The sequence below is a fragment of the Diplodia seriata genome, assembly GCF_021436955.1.
Source record: "Diplodia seriata strain FDS-637 chromosome Unknown scaffold_2, whole genome shotgun sequence".
NCBI lineage: Eukaryota > Fungi > Ascomycota > Dothideomycetes > Botryosphaeriales > Botryosphaeriaceae > Diplodia > Diplodia seriata.
The window spans coordinates 1,804,730-1,824,350 of NW_027117309.1; the positions used below are offsets into that span (position 1 = coordinate 1,804,730).

Below are 19,621 nucleotides of genomic sequence, written 5' to 3' on the forward strand. Positions count from 1 at the left end.
AGAACAAGCATGAGCACCACACAAGCGCATATTAAAACAAACCCCCCAAAAAAAAACATCCCTACGAACGGCTGATCGGCCCTATGCCTATGCCACGATTGCCACGCCACTCGGAGGAGGGGGGCGTGGAAAGATCCCGGTGCCGCGCGCGTATATATATTGATTTATGTATGTACGTACTATGTGAACTCGTGGCCGGGGGCTTACCTGCGTACGTAACGCATCGGACGCTTTTCTGTTGGATTTTTCCTGCCTAACTCTCCGGCTCGGAGATATGTGTAAAGGAGAGAAGAAAAAAAAAGTAGGAGGAGGAGGAGGGGAGAAGAAAAAAAAACAAATAGATGAGCCGGGATGGTCTTAAGCTCTCTCTTTTTGCAATTGGGGGGTGTTTCGTTCCTCCCCGTCGCGGCAAGAAAAACGGTCGATCTCGAGTAGAGGATTTCTCATGCAAGCGATTCTATTGATCGAGCTATGTATGTGGCAAACAGAAAGAAAGGGAGAGTGGGGGGGAAGGAAAGCCGGTTGACGACGGGGCATGATGGGGCAAGGATGGCCCCCGGTTGTGATGAGAGAGCAGCTGAGTGAGTCTGGGTCTGGTCATTGACGGGGGTGTTCATCATCCCGGGCTCTTGCCGTTGGGGCGGAGACGCAGGTCGCAGGTGGGATGATTTTTTTTTCTTTCTCTTTCCAAGCAGGCAGGCAGGGGTGGCGGGGAAAGGGGAGGGGAGGGAGTGGAGGAAGCCAGGGTTGTTGTGTATGTATGTTGTGCATGCGTGGGTTCATTCCGCACGGCAAGAATAAACGAAGGGGGAGAGGGAAGATAAACGGGCGAGCAGGGATGTTACGGGGTGGGTGATGTGAAATGGGGAAGATGGGACGTTGTTGCAAAACAATTGGCGATGACGTTTCTTGCGTGATGATCAGACAACTTCTCCCGGTGGTCACATTAGAGATTGGCATTGTAAGGAGGGGACAGCCAGTCGTGTCAGCAGCAGCAGACCCACGGGCGCGTGCGCGCGGGCGGGGGCAGCGGGATGCTTGCTTTTTGTTTTCTTCTTTTGTTCCTCGGAGGAGGAGAAAATGGGATCTATGCTACGTGTATCATTTCTGTCCAGATCTGCTCCGGCTCCGGGATGTGGGGCACCGTTGTCTCGAGCTCCAAACACGATCTGTGATCTACTTTGTTTTTTCGCCTTCGCTCGTAGTCCCACATTTCACGAGGCGTCTAGTCTGTGTCTGGCTTGATTTTGCAATCTAGATTTGGTGCAAGGCTCATGTTGTGAGGGCGTCAATATCGACGTCTTCGACCCTCCACATGTACCACATGAAAAGGCTCCTGTTTTGGAAATTTCCTAGTCAGTGAAAACCGATCTTCTGATGTCTCGCCTTGTCCGCTGTTCGAGCAAGACAATGCCTCACTTGTGATCTTCGCCTCGTGACAAGCAGTCGCCTCGAATACGCACGAAAAGAAAGCAAGACAGGAAAAGAATGAGGTACGATCTAGTCAGGGCGAAAGTAGGGCGACGAGCAATGGAGGGCCGGCTCAGTGGCCACGGAGGAAGTGCAAGCCACTGACGAAGTCAAGTTGGTCTTGGCCAATGTTCCAACCCCTCTGAAATGAGACTTCAGGGCAGTACTTCATGCGTTCATATGGTAGGAAATAGGAAAATGAAAGAGGAAATGTACTCACCTATAAGGCGCAAACTTTGCAGAATGTTCCAGCATCTCCTTTTCGCTCAGATATTTCCATTTCCCTCCCTTGCCACTGGACTTCAGTTTCGCGACATCCTTACCCAACCACGCAGCCATGCCTCTCTGAACACCGAGATCTCCAGTGCTGAACACATCCATGCGCTTCAGGGCGAAGCAAGCAAACATCTCGACGCTCCAGCGACCGAGTCCGCGCACGGCGATTAGCCGTTCGAGAACCTCGGCGTCGGACGCTTCTATGAGCATCTGCGCGGATAGCTCTCCAGACGCGAACTTCTCGGCCAAGCCCTTGACATACTCGGCTTTGCGGCCGGAGAGGCCCGCGGTACGCAGAAGGGCAAGGTCTGCGGCGGCAACCGAACTGGGATCGGGAAAGAAAGAAGGGGAGTCATTTGGGTTAGAGAAGAGGGCGACAAACTTGTTTCTGATGGATCTGGCTGCCGCACCTGTTACCTGTTCACCACCATTAGCTTCCATTTTTTTGCTTCAGCATCACATACAAGCACCATGTCCAGTCCGCTCAAGTCAAACATGATGGTGCTCAGTGATGACGAAAGATGATAAAGCAATACCAAACACTCACCTGTTGGGCCAGAATCCCGCTCACCAAGGATTTAAACGGATCCACATCCTCCTGCAGCCCCTCAGGCGAGAAGATCTTGCACGGATGCTTCTCGATCACCACCTTCAGCCTCGGATCCACGCTGATCAAATGGGCGCACGCCCTCTCGAGCAGGTTCTCCGTCGTCGTGTCAGGAAGCACCGTCGCGCCAACCGCCTCTGCCGGCGCGACTTCGCTGGCCGCAGGCACGTCGGCTGTGTAGGCGATCACGCGCGACCCGCCCGGGGTCGATAGCGGGGCGTTGGTGGCGTGCGGCTCCGCGAGGCGCGGCTTCCTGCTGTTGCGCTTGGTGGGGGGAGCTGCGTCCGCACCGGCGCTGAGCGGCGAGGACGACGCCATCAGTCCAACAGCCGAAGGCGTGGGTGTCAAGGGTGGGGGTTTGGTTGGAGATGGGTCACCCTTGCGCCGCTTGGTGGTGGGCGTGAGGGGAGTGACGAAGACGTTGGTCTCATCGTTGATGGCTGCGGGTGGCTCAGCAGATGAGGTGTTGTTGGCGGGCTGTGCAGCTGAGTCGGCGCTCTTTGAGGGACGGCCGCGCTTCTTGCTTGGCGGTTGGGCTACGGGAGCGAGTCCGTTGGCTTTTTTTGTTGTTTTGGGCTTTGCAATAGGGGCCTGGACATCAGGAACAGCCGGGCTGGCAGGCTGACTGGCCTGGATGCGAGCTGATCTTCTGGTGGATGCCATAGTGGCAAAACGAGCCGAGCGATTGTGTGGGCTGAAACAAAGAAACGCGGCTATCTTTAATGGGCGAGTCAACTTGAGGGATAAGGAAAGCAAGTGGTTGGCTGCGGCAAAGGGTATGAGGCGTGACATGGAAGGTGGGTGACGCGGCAAGGTTCAAGTCGCGACAAGAATGACGTTGTTGCGGGGAGCGGGCTCTCGCGAAGTCACATGGCCTGCTTCTGCCTGAATTCAGTTCCGTAAGCTGCCTCATCCTTGGCGCATTATTAATTGCCGTCTCCGCGCTGGTTGGTTGGATGGCCCTGCGTCCCTGCGGGCGTACGGAAGATGATGGGATAGGAGGCAGCTACAATCCTTCAAATTTCATGCACACCGACATCGAAACGCGGTTCCAAATGTGCCGGCGTGCTCAGAGATGGCTTGAGAGCATTCATATCTGGCTACTGCATCCGTCGGCGTTCCTCAATTCGGCGTTTTTGGACTTGGTGCGACGACACTTGCCTGACCATGTGCTCTTCCTTCCCGAGAATTGGCTCGGCTTGCACCTCGCGTAGCAGCGCAAATCCACGCAGGCACCTGAGAGGCGAAGAAAAAACCCTTCCAATCATCGTTTCTCTTTGGTAGTGTACAGTCTAAAGCACAAGGGACTGCGGCGACACCTGTTCTGGATAGCACCTTCTGTCTATACAAATGTGCTTTTCTTCGTCCCCCCTGATCTGCGCTTGGTATTTACGACCGCTTCGACGGCTTCTTGATGACCATAGCCTCCAGATCCTCGCGCTCCTTGAGCTCGGCCTCGATCTCCTCGATGATGGGGGTCAGGTAGGGGGTGTCCTGCGAGAAGTCAGCATCTCCCCCCCCCCCAATGGCAGCTCAGATCCATCGCATACCTCCTCGGGCTTGGTCTGCTGCTCCTTGGGCAGGAGCTGATGCGCGAGCGAGCACTTTGTTTCCATTAGCCAATCATCTTCACCCATTGTCCCGGCCATGCTCGTCGTACCTGGAAAGCGCGGCGCATGCGGAAGACACGGTCGTAGGCCTCCTTGGGCGGAAGGCGCTTGAGAGCCAGCTGGACGGTCTCGGACTCCTCGGGGATCAAGTCATCGGCCCTGCGGATCGGAGGCGTTAGAGACGGCCGGGCATTTCGGGAATTGGGCTTCCGTGGCGGGACGACGAGCGCCAGCAGCGGGCCATTGAGTGCTAGCGAGGGAGGCATACCTCAGACCGAGCTTGCGGTGGCCGGCGAGCTGCAATGCGAGATGGGTCAGCGGTGCAGGCGGCGCTGGGGCTTAGCCAGGACGCACGTCGGTGTACCAGTTGGACAGCGGCTGGATCCAGCCGCGCAACCAGGGGCGCTTGACGATGAAGCTGGCGACGGACGGGGTGCTCATTGTGGCGATGTGCGGCGGGCGGGCGTGGGAGTGGAGATGCGGGCGTGCTCGAGGCTCTGCGGCTGGTAACAATGCCCATCAGAAGTTCGACGTCGACGCCGGGCGAAGAAGGGCTTGGCGTCAGGGCTTCACGCTCGTGCTCATTGGACAGGCCGCCGACCGGTTTCGCCGGTTCTAAGCGTGGGCTGCGGGCACATGACTGGCTGCCCGTAGGTGAATTTCCTAGCTCCAATTCCACCCCCACCCACCCACCGAACCCAGGCGCTTCTGACGTCCGCCGCCCGCGCGCTCATTGTCCGCAACACACAACAGGACGCGACATCCCGCCAACCCGCCTCCTTCTCCGTCGCCCGTCCGCAGTGTGCCCCGCGCTGCCAGCACCGCCCGCCGACGCCATCTCCCCCGCCCCGCCGACCTCGCTATCCACGAACCTCCGAGATTGTCAATGGATACCACCGTCAACCGCTGACCCTCAAGTGCCGCGGGGCCGCACACTGCGGAGGCGCCTACACCGGGAGGTGCGGCTCCATCTACTTGAGAGTGCGAGTGCGTGCGACCGAGACCGCCGACGACTTACCAAATCCCAGGCGCGCTTGCCAGAATGACGACTCCAACCTCCACCGCGCCAGCGCCCACCACCGCCGCCGGCCACAATGGCCGCATAATGCCGGCAAGCGTGGCCGTCCATTTCGCCCGCCTGCCGCCCTCCTCCATCAACAGTTTCTGCGGCGCCATGGCTGGCGTAGCCTCGGGCATTGTAACCTGCCCGCTCGACGTCATCAAGACGAAACTGCAAGCACAGGGGGCTTTTCGTCGCCCCAACAACGGCGCAAAGCTCTCTCCCTCGAAAGCACTGTACCACGGCCTTTTCGGAACAGCGAGGGTGATCTGGCGCGAGGATGGCGTGCGGGGCATGTATCGAGGTCTCGGCCCCATGCTGCTCGGATACCTCCCAACCTGGGCGGTGTACATGAGCGTGTACGAAGGGTCCAAAGACCTCTACTACAACAACATAGGTGCGTCATTGGCTGTTCTCTGTGGCTGTGGATATGACTGACACCCGTCGAGACAACAAGTGGCTGGCCCGCGTCTGCGCATCCATCACGGCCGGCGCCTGCTCCACCATAACAACAAACCCCATATGGGTCATCAAGACCCGCCTGATGTCGCAGGTCAGCTCACGCGCTTCTGAAGATGCGCGGCCTCCGTGGCACTACAAAGGGACTCTGGATGCCGCCCGCAAGATGTACCGTACCGAGGGGATTTTGGCTTTCTACTCTGGTCTCGGCCCCGCGCTACTTGGATTGACACACGTTGCGATCCAATTTCCCCTATACGAATACTTCAAGACAAAGTTCACGGGACTGGAGATGGGCCAAAATACGGCCGGCGAGAGTGACACCCACACGATCGGCATTCTGGCAGCCACTTTCCTCAGTAAGATCTGTGCGACATCGGCAACATACCCACACGAGGTCCTCAGAACGCGCCTGCAAACACAGCAGCGCACTCTACCATCACACTCGCACGAGGACATTTCTTTCAGGGGCGCGCTAGATGGGCACAGTGCCAAGAGGCACCCGCAAGGCGCTGCGTCGTCGGACGGCATGGTCAACCTGCCCCGGTACCGCGGCTTGATAAGAACGTGCAAAACAATTCTTCGGGAAGAGGGTTGGCAGGCGTTTTACAACGGCATGGGAACGAACATGGTTCGTGCTGTCCCAGCAGCGATGACCACAATGTTGACGTTCGAGATGTTGAAGAAAGCATGCTATGAGGTACAGAAAGCAGGATCGGCGTCGTTAGACGAGGATTGAGCAACAGATTACCAAGCAGTGAAGACTTGCAATGCGGATACCCACACAATGTGGTTTCATTCAAGCGCGTGGCATCTGGCAGGCCCCGCATGTTTGGTTGTTCGTATGTTTGTATATACGCTGCATCGCGAATGTGCCTGCCCTTCCACGTAGTTGTCTGCGGTCATTGGAGTTTCGGGCGTTTCAGAGACTCGAAAGTCGTAGGACAGCTCTATGCGCCTTCTTTGGCAGCTCTTTCTCTTTTCCTTCTCGATTTCCCTTCCCGATTCCCTTCCGGAATGGGACAAGTTGGACCTCCCTCAGGAGCAACTCTTCAAATATTCATTTCAGGACGGCGGCAAGTCTGAACATTGGCACACGAGCGGTCTCGTTTAAAGCAAGCAATCAACGCGTTTCAATCTTCAACCTTGCGTTTCTGTTGGTGTCTGCTAAAGATGGCTCGTCGTTTTCCTCAACTATGTTATGCTGGCACTGAAAAACCTGAACTAACATGATAGGTGCGATGCCCGCCCGCAATGTTTTTTCCAAAATCCACGGACTTCCGGACGCCTCGATGGATGCTTTTGTCAGTGTTGACTAAGAAACTCTAGGCGATGAGGATACTGACTTCAACTTCACCAACTCTTGATAACAGAACGTGCGAACTTTCGGCGATCACCAGCGCTCATATACATGAATTGCGAATTTCAGGCTCTCGAAAGTTATCTGATGCGGAAGTCTAGCTGCATGATGGGTCACGCTCGAACGGGTGCTGCATGAGCTAAAAGCACTGAACGAACGGCCTACAGCATGAAGGCGCATGTTGCTTGTTCTTTCTTTCTTCAACCCCTGTCCACTCTGCTGACTAGAAGAAGTACCAGAGGGCTCCAAAATAATTGTGCTCACGTATGACGTACATGGATTTGCCCGCGGATTTGCCCAAAACCAGTTGCCATCAGCGACGTGGCTCGGCTCTGCCACCTCTCCTCTTCAACATTGCTTCACTTCGCAGTCTATTGACAGTGAACGATAACGCGCTCCTGACCGCCCACCGCCGACTCGCGCCGAACAACCTCTACTATCATACGGAGCAGTGGATCACCCACATTCCTTTCTTGCGAGCCGCCCATTCGAAACACTCATCCAGTTGCGCCACAAACGCTATAATCTCGGTACGACCATAACCATGCCCGAACGCGGTAGTAACAGCCCTACATCCGACACGGCGAAGCGGCGACCACGCTCCCCCAGCACGTCGGGAGTGATCGTGAAGGACTTCGCCGCGACGACGACGACGACGACGGCGGCGGCGGCACCACCACCGCCGCCACCCCTGTTGCAGCTGAAGCCGAAGAGTGAGTTGTGGAACAAGTACAGGTTCCGCGACAGCGACGAGGAAGATGAGGAGGAGAACCACGACGACGGCGAGATACAGCAAACCCTCTCAGCTGCTGCACCGCAGCCCAACAACGACAACGACGAACAACCACCTCTACCACCACCACAATGCCCCCTCGCCGCCGCTACTGACCCCGAAAGTCGCCTCCGTACTCACCAACCTAACGATGCTTGGCCCTCACCGTCGCCATCGCGTGAGCGTAATGATGGCGATGATGGAATGGTCACAACCGCAGACATACCTGACAAACAGAGGTCTCGAGCAAGGTGGTCAGCAACAGCAGCAACTGGCTTCGGTGCCGGGACTGTCGCGCGTTTGCGTCGTCGCTTTTTCTCGAAGAGGGCTGCTGCTGCTGCTAGGGCGAAGGTAGAGGCGGAGGTGGAGGCGGAGGTGGAGGCGGGTGGAAGCAGGAGGTGGAGGGAGGAAAGGGCTGATGAGGAGGGAATCGGGGAGGTAATTGGGGGTTCGGTGGGGAGAAGGTCAAGTGATGATGGCGATGGTTCCTGGGGATCGACCGGTGCAGAGAGCGGCAGCACCGACAACATCAGCATCGCGGAGATGACGGACCGCGGCAGCAGCCTGATCGCCGAAGTGAGCAGCGGGATGGCAGCAGCGGGCAGGGGTACAGAGGAGATGATGAGCGAGGAAGGGAGGGAAAGTGCCTTGGTACTGCCACCAGCACCACGACCGAGGACGACGACGACGACGCCATACACTTCCGAGCCACCACGGCAGCGGCGGCGGGACCAACACCACCACCTCATCATTCCACACCCTCCTTCTCACCACCGCCGCCCATCACCACTACCACCGCCGCCTTCACAGAAACGAAACAACATCCCCGATCATCGCACCGGCACCGGCACCCGCGCCCCTCCCGACTCCCTCCTCACCGGCACCGGCCTCCGCCTCCTCACCCGCACCGGCACCCTGCGCCTCCACCAACCCGGCGGCAAACACTCGGCCCTCCTCGCCGCCGCCGCCGCCGCCGCATCCTCCGCGCATCGCCTCGCCAACAGCGAACCCGACCTCTCGCGCACCGAGGGCCCGCCCGTGCGCGCCATCGCCCGCCTGTGGGCCCTGAGGAGGAAAGTGATCAACAACAACATCAAGCCGTGCGGGCCGAGTCCGTTGGCGTTGAGGGTGCTGCAGTGGGTTGTGGAGAATGGGGATGAGGATGTGGATGAGGACGTGGACGTGGACGAAGTGAGCGGTGGCGGACGGCGGGGGAGGAGGTGGCGGACGTGGGAGGGCGAGTTTGTGGAGGATCTGCCGCCGGTGAAGGAGGGCGGGGATGGTGGGGTTGGTGGCGCGGCGGCGCTGACGACGGGAGAGCAGTGGAGGTTGTTGGCGGTGAAGGGGCAGATGTTGGGGGAGTGGGGGAGGGGGGTTTGGAGGGAGACGATGGCGGCGGCGGCGGGAGGAGGGGTTGAGGGTGGTGGCGAGACTAGGAGTCTGTGGGGCGCGGAGGAGGTTGAGGAGGGGGTGTTGGCGGCGATGAGGGGGGGAAGCAATGGGTCGAGGCAGGGCGTCTTTTTGCGGGGGTACGACGATCCGGCGATGGAGGGGAAGATTGAGGAGTATCGGGCGCGGATCGAGGCGCTGAGGGCGGAGAGGGAACGCGGTGAGGTGTGCACTGGTCAGGATGCCGGGCGGTAAGGACGGTGAGATAAGGAAGGGCTGAGGCATGAGGATTGTGCATGCACCCGTGGCTAATATAGTCAATGGGTGGTCGGTTTTAGAGCTACCGAGAGGATCAGCTTGGCGGAATCTGAAGGAAGATTGGGGGTAATTTTGAGGCATGAACCGAAGTGAGCAAGGATAGAAAGTATTGATTGCATTGACTTTGAAAATGCAAAGCAAAGACCAAGGTATATAGAGTTAAATGATGCCGCTGATTTTCAGCAAATAAATGGTTGCAAACAGATACGGCGTAGTCCGAAGTGCATTTATAGATCATCATACCCGGTCAACTGTCAAGTTGCTGTCAAGTATTAGAGTTTGTGAATAGCACTACGCATTTGGTAAGGTATGTGCAGGAACAGGGACCCCTTGCACACCCCTGCGGCCGCCTTTAGCTGATTGGCGAAGCGGCCCGATCCGACAGGGGTGTTACTTATCGCTATCTACGAAATACTCCATCGACCGGCAGCGATAGCGTTTGCCAACAATTACGATGGACAGTCGCCTCACAACGTCGCCCTCGCTGCCCTCTCGGTGAGCGACAGCAGTCTGCTTCCCGAATGGACGTGACACGGTCGCTCGTTCCCTCGGCCGGAGGTGTTCTGGAACGCTGTCGGAAGCGTCGCGAAAAAAAAAAAAACAGTAGCGCCGAATGATGGCATACTATTTAAAGGGTGTTGGACGGGTCGGCGTCACTCCCGTCTGCACCGACCTCACTCCTCTCCCGCACGTCCCCCACCATGACCATCGACGACGGCTTCCTCGCCAGCTTCTCCGAAGACTTCGTCGAGCTCCCCAAGTATAAGGCCGCGAGCACCTCGAGCATCGACTTCGACGGCCTGCTCGCCCGCCCGCTCAAGCTGCATGAGGACCTGAAAGGGGGATGCGGCGGCCAGCTGTGGCCTGCCGGCATGGTGCTGTCGCGCTACCTGCTGCGCCAGCACAAGCACGACCTAAAAGGCCGCTCAATGTTTGTACGCCTCAGGGCTCTCTTCCGCCCCGCGCCGCCGGCTGACAGCCCCCCAGACTTGAGCTCGGCTCCGGAGGCGGCCTCGTCGGCCTGGCCGTCGCCCTCGGCTGCGACGTCTCCGCCAGCGAGAAGCACCCGCTGTACATCACCGACCAGGAGCCCATGTTCGCCCTCATGCAGCAGAACACGGCCCTCAACGGGCTCGCCGCCCGCGTCAAGCCGCTTATCTACGACTGGGGCACCGCCCCGCCCGCCGACATCGCCGTGCCGCCCGACGTGATACTGGCTGCCGATTGCGTGTACTTCGAGCCCGCCTTTCCGCTGCTGCAGAAGACGTTGGAGGATCTGATTGGCCCCAATACCGTTTGCTACTTCTGCTTCAAGAAGAGGAGGAGGGCCGACTTGCACTTTGTCAAGGCGATAAAGAAGACGTTCGACGTGCAGCGCGTCGAGGACGACGCCGACAAGGACGTTTACGCGAGGGAAAACATCTTCTTGTGAGGATTGCTGGCTATGTCCCTGGTCTGAGCGTATGCTGACGGAAATACAGGTTCAAGATCACCCAGCGCAAGAATTGAACGAACTAACGATCTATGAGCTCACTCAGAGGCCCGGCGCATGGGGTTGTCTTTTCATTTTATGGTGACCCGAAAGTCCAAAAAAAAAGAAAGAAAAAAGAGCAAAGAAACAGGAAGACCAAATCTAGAAGCAGGACAATGATATGACGAACCATAGAGATAACAAGAGAAGACTTGAGATGCCAGATTCTTATCAGTGAAATTGCCTTAGCATCTCAGACGAACGGTACCCGAGCTGGCTCTAGATGTTCAAAGACTGACCAACGAACAAGAACTGTTCTAACCATAGACTAAAGTCGGGAACGCTCCCTGGGGTTTGACCCACTGTACATGGGAGGATACTCAACGGGCGCATGGATTATGGACCGCCTAAGACGGATTCACCAACTCTTCGATCACCTGCGCAGCTAAGTATATGGGTCGAACGACGGAAGAATACCACACGGTAGGTTCGCGGGATACCGTCTAGGATCGACTGAAAGTTAGGCAAAATGGATGGACACACTCATGCAGACTATTCTCTGCGCCGAGATGTGAGAGAAAGAGAGAGAGATGCTGCTTGGCCTGCCCTGATGTAAGAGACTAACTGCGGCGCATTCACCTCCCGCGCTCGTTTTCCTACAGCCTTCGGCTTTCGCGCCTCACATTCTCTCCTCTACCCTAACCCTCTCTTTCACGCGTTGTCCTTGAGCTCTAGGCCCACAAACCTTGCGCTCTTCATCCACCAGAAGACGCTCCTGTCACTCCGTCCTACTCGGCATCGTTCTTCCATTCTCTGCGCGCGACCATAATCTTCTACGCAGCAGCGCAGCCATGCCGGACACACCCGCCGGCCGCAAACTGCGGTCTTCTGCGCGCAACACCGGCGACTTAAACAGCATGGAGTCGGCATCCACACCCGCAAGGTCTGAGAGCGATTCGCCTGCGCCACCGCGCGCCTTGCGCTCCTCCATGCGCAACAGCAGCGATAACACTGCTTCATCCACCCCCGCCGCGACCGCAACCAGCGGCTCAGCTTCTGCGCCAGCGACAGTGACGGTGACCCGCGCGCTCCACTCATCGAGCCGCAAGGTGGAACAGCTCAAGACGCCAACTGCCAGTGGTACGAAGAAGAGCAAGGCTGCCGTCACCCCGGCCAACTCCAAGACTAGCGGCCAGTCTCCGTCACCGTCTGGTAGTAGTGCTAAAGCTACATCCGCCGCCACCGCTTCTTCTGGCCAGCGCACGTCTAGCCGGCTGGCTGCTATGCAGTCCGCCGCGGTGGAGGAGGAGCCCGACACGCCCGTCGCCGCCACCAAAGACAACAAAGCAGGCAAGAGAAGCAAACATGCGTCGGCCACCAAAACGACGGCCGCCGCCGCTTTTCCTGCGCAGCGCACGTCCAGCCGCTTGGCTACCATGCAGTCGGCTACGGAGCCCAACACGCCCACCGTCGATGGCAACGCAGACAAGAAGAAAAAGGCTACGCCGACCACCAGCAACGCTAGAGCAACACCTGCGACCTTTCCGCTGCGCACCTCGAGCCGTATCGCTGGTTTCCCTGCGGATGGCGGCGAACTGTCCACGCCCACTGCGAGCGGCGCGGGCAAGAAGGAGGCTACGGTTGCTACGTCACCCGCTGGCATAGAGGCTACTCCCGCCGCACCTAGCAGTAGCAATCTGGGCACCTCGAGCCGCATTGCTGATCTCACCGCGGAGACTAACAACGAGCCCGCCGCGGATGACGCCGAACAATCCACGCCCACTTTGAGCGGCGCGGGCGACAAGGAGGATGAGATCGCTGCGCCATCCAGTCATGCCCAAGCCTCGCTCGCCGCACCCAGCGGCAACCTACGTGCTTCGAGCCGCCGCACCAAGGAGCTCACCACCGCTGCCGCTATTGTGCCTGAGAAGAAGAGTGCGGATCCACTTACCGCCAGCGCCAAGTCGACACCAACCACCAGCGGCGCGGGCGAGACAGACGACAAGATTCCTAAGCCATTTGTTGACACTCAGGCCACGCCCGCCGGTCCCAACGGCAATCGTCGTGCCTCGGATCGCATCAGAAAGCTCGCTTCCGCCGTCGAGTCCGGGGAGAAGGGTGCCGATGTGCCCGCCGCTGCCGCTATCGAGTCAACCGGCACGGAAGAGACGGGCGTGGAGGCCACCGCCGCCGCCGCCGGCAACACTTCCACGAACGCGCCCAACAGCAACGAGAATGCGCTTCACCCGGCCAAAGGCACGACGGCCACGACGACCGCGACAACCAGGAGAAGCAACAACTACGACAATGACGACCAGCCATCCGCACCCCGGAGATCGTCCAACCGTCTCCACCACCCGACGACGACCACAACCCCTGCCAAAAACAACAAGGGCAACAACGACGACACGCATGCCCCCGCCGTCGTCGTCGAGGACTCGCCCCAGCCCCGAAAGCGCCGTCGCCGCCGCAGCAGTGCCGCCACCACACCATCCACTTCCAGCACCAAGAAGGCCAAACCCGACAAGGCCAAACCCGCATCCGCAACCGCCGCCGCCGCCGCCGTCGAACCAGACACTACGACTACGACTAAGGCGGCGACGACGAACACCACCACTATCGACGATGACGACGATACCGACAGCAAAACCCCCTTCGCCCCGCCCTCTTGGCCTCGCCCCGCCTTCCGCCACAACGACCTGCACAAGTGGCTCATCATCGGCGATCAGCATGACGATATCGCGCAGGCTACGTCTGCTGCCGTGAAGAGGTATGTTGATGGTGGAGGTGGTGCTGGCGATGATCATGTAGTGCTCGTACCGAGGAGTGAGCGGTTCTTGCATGCGTTCAGCAAGATGCAGATGCGCCGGGCGGCGGAGAGTTTGCGGAAGATGTGCGAGGCTGCGGCGGGGGTGAGGGGGGTGTTAGTTGGGGAGTTGGAGGAGATGATAGGCGAGGAGGGCGGGGAAGAGGATGAGGAGGAGGATGATGCCGATGGGGATGTTGTCGTGCGGGAAGAGGGGAACAACGCCGGTGGTGCCGGTGCCGATGAGATGGCATGGGAGGGCGGAGAGGAGGAAGAGGAGGTCGCGGACGACGACGTGGCAATGTCCGACGCCGACGCTGTTGATGACGACGGCTCTGGAGACGGCGTTGGGGATGCTGGACTGGATGCTACGGGTGGAGAGGCAAAGGCCACCATGACCAATGCTGATGGATCAGGCGGTGGTGGTGCACGCCACATCAGCGCTTCAATCCACGGGTAAGTCCTTCCCCCTTCCCTTCCCTTCACGGCTAAAGCCTTCAGCAGTGTCACGTACAGTTTCAAGCACCCCTCCCAGCTCAAGGCCGCCCGCACCGCCTACTTCGCCGCCAAAGCCGTCCCCGGCACGACGGAGGACCAGGCGCACGCCGCGGCAAAGGAGGCGGCGAATGCGATCCTGACGCGCGTAGCCACGGGCGTCAAGGTGCGCGACAAGGCGACCGGTGGTGGTGGTGGTGGTGGTGGGGTCAGCGTCGTCAGACTGGGCCCTTCCCCTGCTTCCTCCTCTGCTGCTTTCTCGCCAGCGGCGACTGCGGCTGGAGAGAGTGGTCCGTCAACCACCAAGGGTCCCCGCCGTCGCAGGTCGTCGTCGTCCCAGATGATCGCGCAACGGTCCGGCTCATCATCATCTCCCAGAGCCATCGCCGGCGGAAAGGATAAGCAGCAGCAACAGCCGCGGCATGCAGATGGCGACGGTGACGTGGACATGACCAACCCTTTCATTGTTGACAAGCACCACGACGACGTCGACGACGACGGCGGTGACGGAAAGGTGGACGAGACGGACCGTCATCATAACGCCAACGATGACGCTGGCGACGATGACAACAACAACAACAGTGGCAACGACAACACTACCGTCGGAAACGCTGTTGACATGGTGGCTCCTGGCGGCGGCGCCGCCGCCGTACTAACCCGCCGGTGGTGGCAGCGCGGGCTCCCCCCGTCCGCCGCGGCGCTGAGGAAGGTACATCAGATGCGGCCGATCCCGAAGATGGGCGCAGCGCAGCTGCGCGGCGAGGTCATGCGCAAGTGCGCGTTGAGGGAGCGGTTGGTTGCGGATGGGGAGAGGCTGAGGGCGTTGGTGGTGGAGGCGAGGAGGAAGAAGGAGGAGACTCGGGCTGGTGAAGTGGAGGAGATGGTCGAGGGTGATGCTGATGGCCCTTCGTCGCAGCTGAGGAGTGAAATGGTGACGAGGGAGGAGGGACACACGGATAGGGAGTTGTTGACGGAGAGTGTGGTTGCCGGGGAGGGTGTCGGCGGTGCCCAAAGTGACGGTGATGAGGACGGGATGGATGTCGACTGAAGGGTTGAGATCATGGCTTGACTGTGTCGAGTCTATTGCCGGCAATTAGGGGGAAATGCGTGGTCTCGACTGCGGCATGGCTCGGCTCGGATCTCGAAGAATCTGGCACTGGATACCCTGGAAGGAGCTTACTGGATTGTTACTGTGCACCCGTGTTGGTGCTCATCGGCCTGTTTAGATCATCTGCGTGTGCAGATCAAGTATGGAAAATGAGGGTTATCCTTGGATTTGTTCTTGAATTTGCGGCTTTCATACTATCATGAATGAAGCGGCATGGCAAATCCTGAAACAAGTTAGCGTAAAAGGGCGTAGTCCGTAGTAGTCGTATATCATTGTCTATGGCCTGCCTGAACGCTTGATCTATACTACAGGAAGGAGGCCCTGCCGTGTCACTTTGCCGTCATATGTCAACATGTACATGAAGTTTGGTGAGCGAGAACATGGTTAATCTTCTTTCAGCTTTCTCACTTCCTCCCTTAGATTGGCATTCTCCTCCTGAAGCGCCTCAATCTGCTGTTTCAGGACTTCCATTTGGTCTTTTGCACCAGCGGTGAGTTCTTCAATGATCTTGAAGACACGCCACAGACGAAGGACGATGACAAGAGTGGCGACTTCCTCAAGCGGACCGCGCAGCAGTAGGTCGACCACGAACGAGGCGACGATGACAATAGCATCGAGGCAGTGGAACTTGGAGTTGAAATAGCTGTTGCGAAATGGATGTAAGCAGTGGCGAACGAACAAGTCAAGAAAGTAACGACGCACGCGAGACCGAAGGCCCAGACGGAAGCAAGCAATTCGGCCATGAAGAGACAAGAGAAGACCAGGCTAACGATGCCAAGAGCCTCGAGAGTATCGTTCCAGCCGGTGTTCGACTTGTGGCTTTCGCATACAAAAAGCTGGATGACGAAGTCTGGTACGGGTGAGTTGTTGAGCTGTCCAAGAGAGCAAGTGGGGACGAGGCCTACCTATGAAGATACAGGTCACGTCGGCAGCAACCAGCGCCAAGACAGCATAGTGTCCGGTTTTGGAAGTCAAGAAGCGCTGGGTCTGGCGACGGCTCTTATCGATGGAAGAGTCGGACGATGGCGAAATCAAGCCGTACAGGTTCTCGTGGGTAAATGAGGACAAGGTCCGCCTGCTTCCAAGAAGCGGCTGCGTTTGGCCTTCTTCGTCCATCTATATTGCCCACCAAGTGAGGTCTTGGTGCTGGGATGTGCGGCGATGGGCGGTACAGGATTGTTGGGAGCAAGAGGTAAATGCGAAGGAAGAGAGTGATGATAAAGAGCGGTGGCCCGGGTTGGTGTTGAGGCGGACCAGCTGTTCGCACGCGCTAACACGGCTAGCGCCCAGACGAGCGGGTCGGGCCCGGCTGGCCCAAGCTTTCGACGCGACTTCCCAATTCCACCCCAGACGCCGCGCCCGTCCCCAGAGCTGCCTGCCTGCCTCCAACGCTCTCTCTCCTCGCACACCTCAGCCCTCGCACCCGCCCACCCCGCGCGCCCACTTCCGTTTGGACGCTTGTTTTCGCCCGCTCGCTTGACGTGAGTGCCTCTGCCCCACTCGCAACCACCACTCCACCAACATCAACTTACGCCTCACGCCTGCTCGCGCTAACAATGACGCCAGAACAGGTCGCCACATACCTTGCGAATCAAGCCGCATTCCGTGCGAACCAAGCCATAGCCATCTACGACCCTCCTACACCTACCATGGCCGACAACGAGCCCATCCGTGAGGAGGAGCCTCGCCCTGACATCCCGGATGACGATAACAACGATGAGGTTAGCTCTTTCTGCTTGCGCGCCACCGCGCCGTCTTCCCCTACCCTTGACCTTGCTCTTCGAAACAATCGGACCTTGCGCATGCGCTCACTGCTGCTCCCACTTGATGCACCAATGCTAACCTCACTTACAGGAAGAAATCACCGCCATGAAGAAGCGTGTCCAGGAAATGGAGGCTGAGGCCGCCAAGCTTCGCGAGATGCAGGCTTCCCTCGACTCTCAGACCGAGACTCTCCGCGAGAACAAGGAGGACATCGACGCGCGTAGCGTCTTCGTCGGAAACGTCGATTACGGCGCCTCACCTGAGGAGATTCAGGCCCACTTCCAGAGCTGCGGCTCCATCAACCGCGTCACCATCCTTCTCGACAAGTTCACGGGACATCCGAAGGGGTCAGTCATACCAAGAGATGGATTTTCTTGAATTGCCCACACCGCGCTGGAATTGGCCGTGGACACTGAGTGCGAAGGCCTTGCGCCATGCAACAATGCGTTTCCGAGTCTGCTCGCCTCAGGTCTTCCGGTTCATCACAGCTCCCCCCACTGTTACTTCTTTCTTCCTCAAGATACCTTCGCTACCTGGCAAGAGCTGCGCAGCAAGATGCGGACGCTGACGGGCGTATGCAGGTATGCGTATGTCGAATTCACTGAGCCCAGTCTCGTTGGTCAGGCCCTCGTCCTTAACGAGAGCGTTTTCCGCGGCAGGAATATCAAGGCAAGTCGCCATCATCTCCATTTCACTGGACTAGCCTGACTTGACTTAGGTCGTCCCTAAGCGCACCAACCTTCCTGGTCTTGCGCGTGGTCGCGGCCGCGGTGGTGGCCCTCCCCGTGGCCGTGGCGGCTGGGGTGGACGTGGTGGCTACGGCCCTCCTCCCCCTCGTGGCGGGTGAGTGAACAGCATCTTTGACCCTCCCAGGGAAGGCGTGGTTATATACTGATAAAGTCGTCGCTACTAGTTACCGAGGTGGTTACCGTGGTCGCGGGAGAGGGTACTCACCCTACTGAGTTGTTTCTTGCAGAAGCCGTTTCCAGCGTCCACGCAGGCCGGCTTTTTTTGGTTACTTTAAACGAACAGCTTCTCCGAGATGCAACCCAGGGAGGGTGCACAAATCGGCTCACTCAAACGACGCGCGGACGACACGCACATTCGGTACATGGGTAGCAAACACAGATCACACTAGGATTGGGATGGGTTGCATTAAATCGAAGAAGAAACATCAGAGAGGGCCGATCATTTTGGTCTTCATTACGGTACCAAAAGTCTTGGGGACATATAGTCTGCTTGAACTTCTTGAGATTGGCTGAAAAGATCAAGGAGGCGCAAGGCTGTTCGGCTACGCGATCAATCTTGCAGTGAAAAAGAAAGGAATTATGCAGGAGGTAGTCTCTCTTCGGGTGCTCTTGGCCCTTGTTCGAAGTTTTGGGAGGTGCTTGCTTCCATCGAAGCTTCCACCCCTTTTTCGTTTTATTTTCTTTCCTTTTATCCACTGCTTTGGGTTTTGTTTCTTTTTTTCCCTCTTTTTGGGGATATTAATACCCCTTGTCGTTTCCCTCGAAAACAAGAAAAAAAAAAGAAGGCACTATCACACATCATCTCACATCACCCTCCACAAGAGAGAAGAGGAGAAAAATGCAGTGGAGCAAGAAAGATTGGCTCAAGGTGCAAGAAGAGAACATTTAACACGAAAGACGCAGCCGGCTGAAGGAAGAATACTCAATCAGGTAAGCTCAAGGGTACTCTATCGGCATCACCACCTCCTGGATATATCGTGAGGTAAATCCGTCGTCACCAGAAAACAGACGGACATCGTTAGGGAGAGATATTTTCATCCGAAAACGCCGCTTCCACCACCGCCGATCGGATACTCTTCTGCGGCCCCACATCTACTAGGCAATTATACCCGGGCCGTGGGCCACTAATGCGTAGATGTCACGCAGCCGATGCCCCGAGAGAAAAGGCCCTTTCACGTCTCGTTGAAAAGGACCACTGGGCAGTAATAATAATGATGCTGATGATGGAAGAGGCGAGGGTGCACGAGCACACGTAGTGGCGGCTTAGGGGTTCGTTCTGCTAACGGAGGCTTCCATGCGCCGCCGCTGCATGGCTCCTTTGCCATATATTACTTGCATCATCATTGCACTACTACTGGAACCCGATCTTTTTTCTTCTCTTTTTTTGGAGACGTATACACACACCGCTTTGATGTAAAAAGAGTAAAAAAAAAAAAGTCTTGAAAAGATGAGATATAAAGAAAAGAAGGGAGGGGGGTGGGTGTGTCAATGGGACTGGACGAAGACGAGGCTTGCGTCTTTTTTTTTTTTTTTTTTTTGGCCACCACCACCACCACCACCCCTTCCATGCGTGTGTGTGCCCTCCTCTTGCCCGTCGCTTCTTCGACAATAACGATAAAAAAGAGCGCCGCGTATCTTATCGTTGACGGGAGGAGGGAGGGGGAAGGGGGGCACCGGCGACCCGTCATCATCCATCTAGAGGGGGGGCCGAGTCGGTTTGTTGGTTGGTAGTAGTCAAGATTAGGTGCAGGCCTGTATTTGGGCGCCGGGTTTCTGGAGGAGGCAACATTACTTACTTCCCGAGACTACCTAGGCGGACAAGGTTCCTTCGTTTCCGGCTCGGAATGACGGGGCGGGTGGGGGAAGAGGGGAGGAAGCGCGGGCTAGGCAGCCCCGGTTAATTACCA

General features: G+C 57.8%; 8 protein-coding genes across 8 annotated transcripts; 5 read left to right on the forward strand and 3 right to left on the reverse strand.

Moving 5' to 3' along the window:
* Positions 1 to 1,686: 1,686 nt before the first annotated feature.
* MAG1 (3-methyladenine DNA glycosylase) lies at positions 1,687 to 3,016 on the reverse strand (the record flags this gene model as incomplete). Its single annotated transcript, XM_066773415.1, has 2 exons — positions 1,687 to 2,163; positions 2,318 to 3,016. 2 exons carry the CDS (start codon positions 3,014 to 3,016, stop codon positions 1,687 to 1,689), a joined length of 1,176 nt encoding a protein of 391 aa, XP_066635982.1.
* A 726-nt stretch (positions 3,017 to 3,742) lies between these two features.
* On the reverse strand, positions 3,743 to 4,404 carry QCR7 (Cytochrome b-c1 complex subunit 7, mitochondrial; the record flags this gene model as incomplete). The annotated part of the gene is made up of 5 exons (XM_066773416.1): positions 3,743 to 3,847; positions 3,904 to 3,957; positions 4,014 to 4,122; positions 4,232 to 4,260; positions 4,318 to 4,404. 5 exons carry the CDS (start codon positions 4,402 to 4,404, stop codon positions 3,743 to 3,745), a joined length of 384 nt encoding a protein of 127 aa, XP_066635983.1.
* Positions 4,405 to 5,137: 733 nt separating this feature from the next.
* Positions 5,138 to 6,221, forward strand: SLS55_001929 (uncharacterized protein; the record flags this gene model as incomplete). The annotated part of the gene is made up of 2 exons (XM_066773417.1): positions 5,138 to 5,420; positions 5,473 to 6,221. The coding sequence occupies 2 exons, from the start codon at positions 5,138 to 5,140 to the stop codon at positions 6,219 to 6,221; spliced, it is 1,032 nt and encodes a 343-aa protein (XP_066635984.1).
* A 3,801-nt stretch (positions 6,222 to 10,022) lies between these two features.
* EFM6 (Protein-lysine N-methyltransferase efm6) lies at positions 10,023 to 10,753 on the forward strand (the record flags this gene model as incomplete). Its single annotated transcript, XM_066773418.1, has 2 exons — positions 10,023 to 10,252; positions 10,309 to 10,753. 2 exons carry the CDS (start codon positions 10,023 to 10,025, stop codon positions 10,751 to 10,753), a joined length of 675 nt encoding a protein of 224 aa, XP_066635985.1.
* Positions 10,754 to 11,709: 956 nt separating this feature from the next.
* SLS55_001931 (uncharacterized protein) lies at positions 11,710 to 14,058 on the forward strand (the record flags this gene model as incomplete). Its single annotated transcript, XM_066773419.1, has 2 exons — positions 11,710 to 11,714; positions 11,736 to 14,058. The coding sequence occupies 2 exons, from the start codon at positions 11,710 to 11,712 to the stop codon at positions 14,056 to 14,058; spliced, it is 2,328 nt and encodes a 775-aa protein (XP_066635986.1).
* Positions 14,059 to 14,521: 463 nt separating this feature from the next.
* Positions 14,522 to 15,141, forward strand: SLS55_001932 (uncharacterized protein; the record flags this gene model as incomplete). The annotated part of the gene is made up of 2 exons (XM_066773420.1): positions 14,522 to 14,530; positions 14,569 to 15,141. 2 exons carry the CDS (start codon positions 14,522 to 14,524, stop codon positions 15,139 to 15,141), a joined length of 582 nt encoding a protein of 193 aa, XP_066635987.1.
* A 444-nt stretch (positions 15,142 to 15,585) lies between these two features.
* On the reverse strand, positions 15,586 to 16,317 carry SLS55_001933 (uncharacterized protein; the record flags this gene model as incomplete). Its single annotated transcript, XM_066773421.1, has 3 exons — positions 15,586 to 15,844; positions 15,904 to 16,051; positions 16,107 to 16,317. 3 exons carry the CDS (start codon positions 16,315 to 16,317, stop codon positions 15,586 to 15,588), a joined length of 618 nt encoding a protein of 205 aa, XP_066635988.1.
* Positions 16,318 to 16,850: 533 nt separating this feature from the next.
* Positions 16,851 to 17,673, forward strand: SLS55_001934 (uncharacterized protein; the record flags this gene model as incomplete). The annotated part of the gene is made up of 3 exons (XM_066773422.1): positions 16,851 to 16,922; positions 17,056 to 17,312; positions 17,547 to 17,673. The coding sequence occupies 3 exons, from the start codon at positions 16,851 to 16,853 to the stop codon at positions 17,671 to 17,673; spliced, it is 456 nt and encodes a 151-aa protein (XP_066635989.1).
* Between the last annotated feature and the right edge of the window lie 1,948 nt (positions 17,674 to 19,621).